General features: G+C 33.1%; 1 protein-coding gene across 1 annotated transcript; it reads left to right on the top strand.

Moving 5' to 3' along the window:
- The first annotated feature begins 5,392 nt into the window (after nt 1-5,392).
- LOC131035210 (metallothionein-like protein type 2) lies at nt 5,393-6,151 on the top strand. Its single transcript, XM_057966863.2, has 3 exons — nt 5,393-5,494; nt 5,715-5,798; nt 5,881-6,151. Exons 1-3 carry the CDS (start codon nt 5,430-5,432, stop codon nt 5,966-5,968), a joined length of 237 nt encoding a protein of 78 aa, XP_057822846.2. The 5' UTR covers nt 5,393-5,429; the 3' UTR covers nt 5,969-6,151.
- The last annotated feature ends 316 nt before the right edge of the window (nt 6,152-6,467 follow it).

Raw genomic sequence — 6,467 nt, 5'->3', positions numbered from 1 at the left:
ATTGTACGAAGAAAGGATTTTGGCATCGACATTATATCCTATATAAGAATATTTTCATAAGAATATCATATCAAATCATGTGAAATCAGAAAGATGGTAGAGTGGCATCCTCAAATGGAATTATCAGACAAGGCCATTAAATGAATTCTAAACAAGGAACTATATACTAATAAATTTGAAGTGTGTGACTAGCTTTAAAAGGTCATCGATGGCTTCATTCACATACATTCATCATGTACTCAAAATTGAAATGGAGACTCCAATATGATTGAGGTGTGATAAACGAAATGACTTAAATCACACACACTAAGCTTATACTTCTAGGCTTAAAAGTGTTAAATACTCAAAGTTGACTAACATTTTCTAGGCTTAATATGTTTCTTAATGCATTTTTTCACACTAAGAATACACTTCCAGGCTTAAAAGTATTAAGCACGTAGAGTTGACTAACATCCTCTAGGCTTAAATGTTGCTTAGTGTGTGTGGTTTAAGACTCTAGTTGTGATAAACATAAAATGTTCTTGTTAGGGTTCATTTTGAATTCCAAACTAAAATCAATCTACCAAGCACATGGGCTATTAGAAATGGAGGCCATTAGAATGGTTTTGGACAAAGATTTTTTCAACTCCACCAATAGATATTGGGTAAATACAAACATAACGTCTTAGTTTATGGCCTCACTCCTAGACTTGGGAGTATCAAAGGTGAAGATTCTATTTTCATTTGGGAGGTATTTAAGGAATAATTTCTTCTTAATGATGTGGAGATTGTAGTTTATGATGAGATTGGGAATCCTATGGCCATACAACCTCCTAAATCTTCTACAACCTAGAGTGATGGTGGTGAAACAACGCTCAATCTATATAATGAGGCTTTGACTCAACATAGGATATGGGTAGTGGTTGGTCAGGATTTTCTTCAGAAACATGTGGGCATGGATGTCTTTGAGAATCACTAGTGGCTTAATGAGTTTTCTGAAATGGTGTGTCCTGATGCTTTCTACAACAAAGATTGAAGACATGGTTGGTAATACTCTTTTTTGCTACTTTTGGCTTAGTAATTAAAAGTTTGGTGAATATGGAGGACAATGGTTTTGGGTCGACAAATGAGGGTTAAAAATTGGTTCTAGCTCATCTCTACGTCACATTCTTGTGTAGTTTGATAGCTAGGTTGTGAAGATATCATCTCAAAAAGCTTTTATTATCTGGTTCAACAAGGGTTGTCAAAAAGTTTTGGGTCTCTGTTATGTTTTTTATGCTAGTAACTATATGGTATCTATATCATGTAATTGATAGTCTATTGTGACTATATGTGTTGCAGTGAGAAATTTTATCTTTTGTGTCGGTATCACATTGTAAAATTGTAAATATTAATTTTGTTAATATAAATTCTGGAGTAGATTTGGTTGCATTTTACTAATAAAAAAAAATATTCTTAATTTTTATATTATATTATTTTTTATTTTTTATGTTAAATAATTATTCTTATTGTTTATGATATAGTGTATTGGTTAAAACATAACATTGTTATTGTAGTCATCAAGATTTAATTATTGAATTTATGGGCTTTATGCTTTTGCTTTGCTATTTCATTCATGAGTTTGAATCGTTCATTCATGTTAAAATAGTTAACTCCTTGATTCAAATCTTTGTAGGATTGATGAGCTTGCAAGTTTATTTTCCACTAGATCATTGAGTTCATAAGTCCAAATTATTTACATTAATATAATTCAACTTTGAAAAGAGAAATCCTCATTTTTAAGAAATATAAAATGACTAAATAATTAAATGTATATTTTTATCAATAAAACTTAAAAATAAATATTGATGCTCTACAAAAAGGATTAGAAAATCTGTTTGATGGCAACACACACAAGAGCACAAGAAACAAACATTAGTGTTAGCAACAAAAGATTATCCTAAACAGGCATATCAAGAGAGATATTAAGCATGAAATAGAAAGCATATAAACATAGAATAAAATAGCTAATCAAGATGCTCATAGTTGCTCCTCCCTTGTTCCTCTCCTCTCCAAGTCCCAAATGAGTGTAGCTCTCAGCTTTTAGCACTAGCCATGGATGCCATATGGAGATTCAAGATAGTTGAATATGATAAGCAAATGCTATGCAAGTGTAGATAGTGATGCTATGAGAAAGCTCTATGCTAATGCCAGTATAACAACAATACTCTAATGCTTCCTCTCTTTTTTTGCTTGAGGAGAAGGGTTCTATTTATAGAAGAAATGGGGAAATGAAGGGTTAAGATTGAATGGTTTAATCAAGGGCCAAGTTTGAAAGTTGGGGATCCATGTGCACAATTGGCACCAATAAAATGGTAACAAGTGTCAACATAGGATTGGGTTGAGAGAAGAGGTTGGAGGCATTAAAGGCCTGAGAAGACCTCATGGTTATCTAGAGGCTAAGGGTCAAGTCCAAATTAAGATTACCCACTGGATTAAGAGTTAATCCAAGGATAAACCTTTGTGCAAATGTTTAAGAGATAATCATGGGCAAAGCATTAATGGCCTGATGAGACCTTTGGTTTGGGTAGAGGTTGAGTCAAAACAAATGTTTTAACCATGTGGGAGGGTTTGAGGTAACCATTAATGGTTATTGGAGACTTTGGGGATTAAGTGGTTGAAGGTTGAAAGCCTTCAATGGTTATCAAAGACTTTGAGCCATTTAGTGGTTGAAGGTTGAAAGCCTTTAATGGTTATCAAAGACTTTGAGGGTTTGAGAAGTGACTTCCCTTTTGCTTAGGAATGTGACAAAGTTTAGAGAAGGGGTTCGGTTATTTAGAAGTGATTAGAAAATTCTAGAAGGGGTTTAGGCATGCAAGTGGATTTTGTAGGAAAATGCAAGTGGGAGAAATTTTGGTATTTTCAATTAAAATAAAATCATTTATTTCAATTAAATGGTATAATTTGCATTTGGATAAATATTCAAATAAATATTAATTTATTTAAATGAGAAAAATGAAGATAAAACATTAAAATGCTTGAAGACTTTGAGGGAAACCATTAAAGGCTTGAAGATTTTAAGGAAAACCATTAAAGTCTTAAGAAGACTTTAAGAAGGAAGCCATCAAGTTTGAAGACTTTAAGGGAAACCATTAAAGACTTAAGAAGACTATAGAAGGAAGCCATCAAGTTTGAAGACTTTAAAGCCATCAAGTTTGAAGACTTTAAAGGAAACCATTAAAGGCTTCAAGTGGGTGAGGATAAATAGGATTTTAAATAAATAATTTATTTAAAATAGTTGTGCAACTTGCTTTTGTAGGAAAATACAAGTGGGTGGAGGATAAAGGTGATTTTAAATAAATTATTTATTTAAAATAATTGTGCAACTTGCATTTGTAGGAAAATGCAAGTGGGTAGAGGATAAAGGTGATTTAAATAAATGTTAATTTATTTAAATGTGATAGGTGGGATTTTGGGGGATTTAAATAAATATTAATTTATTTAAATGTGAGAGAATATTTAATTAAATAAATATGATTTATTTATTTAATTAATGGTCTGAATTTGGTTAAGTGAATTAAATCAAATAAATTGAATAATTTATTTAATTAATAGGAGAAGAGGGTTAAGATGAATTAATTAAATATATTAATATAATTAATTATTGATTGATGGTTAAATAATCAAATAAATATTAAATATTCATTTAATTAAGTGGACAGATTTATGTGACTACATTTGCTCCTCTTTGAGACGGTGCGGTTTATCGCATCGTTTCAAAGAAAGAAAGACAGGTATGAGAAATATGCCCCAGAAATGTTAATTTAGTGGGTGGTATGCCCCTTCGAGAGATGGGCCGAATTTTTTTGAAAAATCGGGCGATCTCTCGAAAAAGAATGAAAAGTGGAGGGGAGGTAGAATAGAAGAAATTAGAACTAATGATGAAAGAATGGGAGAAAATGGAGTGAATATGAAGAAACAAGCAGCCAGTGGGTACCTTGAGGTCATGCAAGAGATACATAGTAGATGTAGTGTGGGGTTTGCATTGATTCTATACAATTGATCAAAATTGGTTGGACAATCTGGTGCAATCGGTTTAATTGCCCTGGTCAAGTCAAAGCGTGACAGTTGATGTCAGTTGGTCGCTTGGACATGATAAAGTCTGAGTAAGTGAATCAAAGTGACCTGATGTGACTTAGACAATTGATAGAATTGCCCGATGAAGTCAAGGTATATGAAGCAAAACACTCGTTAAGACGTAGACAATTGATGTAATTGTCCGATGTGATTGTGTTTGATTGGTTGATCAATTGATAGTGTGTGCGTGTGATGGATGGTTGTGGGGAATCATGGCAACCCCGTTGACACTAGGTCATTATGATAAATGCCTGTTGTAGTCTAAGTTTGCCATAATCGATTACCTATTGAGACCCGAAGATACTTGATCAGAGTATCTGTTGATAGTCTAGGTGTGCGTGAGTTGATGTACCTATGCAGATAGAGTAACTTTCTTGACTTATTGGATGACTTAGGATAGGAAACACAATCCCTCCTATTTAGAGATGGATGGTGATGAACGTGGCTTGATTAGGTTGATTGGGACACGATGTAGGGTATGTGATGGTGATTATCGAGATGGGGAGGGTGGGGAGGCGTTCAATGTTAGATAGAAGAAATGGAGGACCTATTACATTCCTATAGAAGAAGAGGAAAATAGAGTATCCATTGTCATTACTATGTATGAATGATATGCAGCTATTTATGAATGTATGGATGGATGGAATGCAATGGAATGCAATATATACAAATATTAATCATTTTAAATGAAAATTAAATATTAAATATTAAACTACCATTAATTACTCAATTTTTCAATCAAATTATAAATCTTCTTAGTATATGAAAGAAAGACAACTATTATCATTTATGGACTGGGGATCCCTTGATTGACCATTAGTACAAAGTCATGAAATCCAATCAAAAAGATTTCTGCAATCTGAAAAAAGAACCCATTAACACTTATTAAAGGAAAAACTAGTCTAGGATTCTTCACCTTACAATGACCTCTGTTGAGCTAAAGTAATCTCCTCCTTTGGGTGTCTCGCTAACCTTCAATTATTTGAGCCAAAAAAAAGGACTCCTTGGTTTTATTTGATAGCCTTATGCCAGACATTGCTTTCATCCTGCCATTAAAATAACAGAACTTTCCTTACAGCATAAAATAAAAAGTTATTAACATCTCTGTGGCTTCTTTTCTCTGTCAAAATCTTAAAGCAGGGCGGCTCATAAGATTCTTTCCTTTGCCCATGTTCAATGATGCCCATTTTTTAAGGTCATTGGTGACATAAGAACACTGTTTGCATTATAGCTAGTCCTCTATAAATTCACCCTATCTTGTGCAAAATTCATAATTGCATTTGTTCTGCTCATTGTTAACTTTCATTGAGCTGCTTCTGCAAAAGATAATAAACATGTCTTGCTGTGGAGGAAACTGTGGATGTGGGTCCAGCTGCAGTTGTGGCAGTGGGTGCAAGGGGTAAATTGTTCTTTTATCAATGTTTCAGATTATATTTTGCAATTCATCATGACACATAATATTTAGATTATTCAATATTACTATTAATTTTGATAATATATAATTTTGTCCTTAAAAAAGGTAAAATTCTTTAATCAACATACCCATGTTATTTTTTTGTTCTGTTTATATATGTAAAAAGATTGAACAGTGAGAGATTCTGGTCATTTTTGTGGTGCAGATGTGGCATGTATCCTGATCTCACAGGTGGTGAGAAATCTGTTGCACAGTCAATTGTGTTAGGCCTAACAGCCTCTGACAGGGGGTAAGCAATCCTTTCAAAGCTACAAAAGGTGATTTTATCTGAGTTTAATTACACTGATTGTAGTGTTTTTGGGATGATACAGGTATGTTGATGAAGGTGTGACAGTGGCAGGAGAGAATGATTGCAAGTATGGCTCCAACTGCACCTGTGACTCCTGCAACTGCAAATGACAACATCCATTATTACTCTCTCTCTATATATATAGTTACTACTTTCTATACCCATGTGATCCTATAATAGGAATGGAAACTAAATAATATATTGCAGTTGCAGGTTCTCTTGTCTTATAAGTGAGTTTCATTTCTATGGGACAAGAGTATTTGTTCCTTAGAGGTCCAGTCCCTAGTACAAAGCTTATGATGTATCTGCGTTCTGCTTTGAAATGAAAACTATGGTTACCATATAAACTACTTGATGATGTTGGCGGGAGGTATAAATGGTTTGTCAAATAATAATGATTCAATTAAGGTCATGAATAGTTAATCTATTTGAATTATTATAAATAACATCATATAAAAAATAATAATTATACATCAAAATAATTTACAGAAAAATACCTAAATACAATGAGACCAACTTACTTCCATCTACATGCATTCATCAAATTGTTCCACGTAATGATTGAGACCAACTTACTTCCATCTACATGCATTCATCAAATTGTTCCAC

The sequence above is a fragment of the Cryptomeria japonica genome, chromosome 5, assembly GCF_030272615.1.
Source record: "Cryptomeria japonica chromosome 5, Sugi_1.0, whole genome shotgun sequence".
In the NCBI taxonomy this organism is placed as follows: Eukaryota; Viridiplantae; Streptophyta; class Pinopsida; order Cupressales; family Cupressaceae; genus Cryptomeria; species Cryptomeria japonica.
The sequence above is the reverse complement of the archived record's forward strand: the minus strand, read 5'-3'. Positions and strand labels throughout refer to the sequence as shown.

What these genes read in the sequence shown, in the direction of transcription:
- LOC131035210 (XM_057966863.2), top strand. Translation starts at nt 5,430, where the DNA reads ATGTCTTGCTGTGGAGGAAACTGTGGATGTGGGTCCAGCTGCAGTTGT. An exon ending in TGTGGCAGTGGGTGCAAGGG is followed by an intron (nt 5,495 to 5,714) that starts GTAAATTGTTCT and finishes TTTGTGGTGCAG; the next exon opens with ATGTGGCATGTATCCTGATC. An exon ending in CTAACAGCCTCTGACAGGGG is followed by an intron (nt 5,799 to 5,880) that starts GTAAGCAATCCT and finishes GGGATGATACAG; the next exon opens with GTATGTTGATGAAGGTGTGA.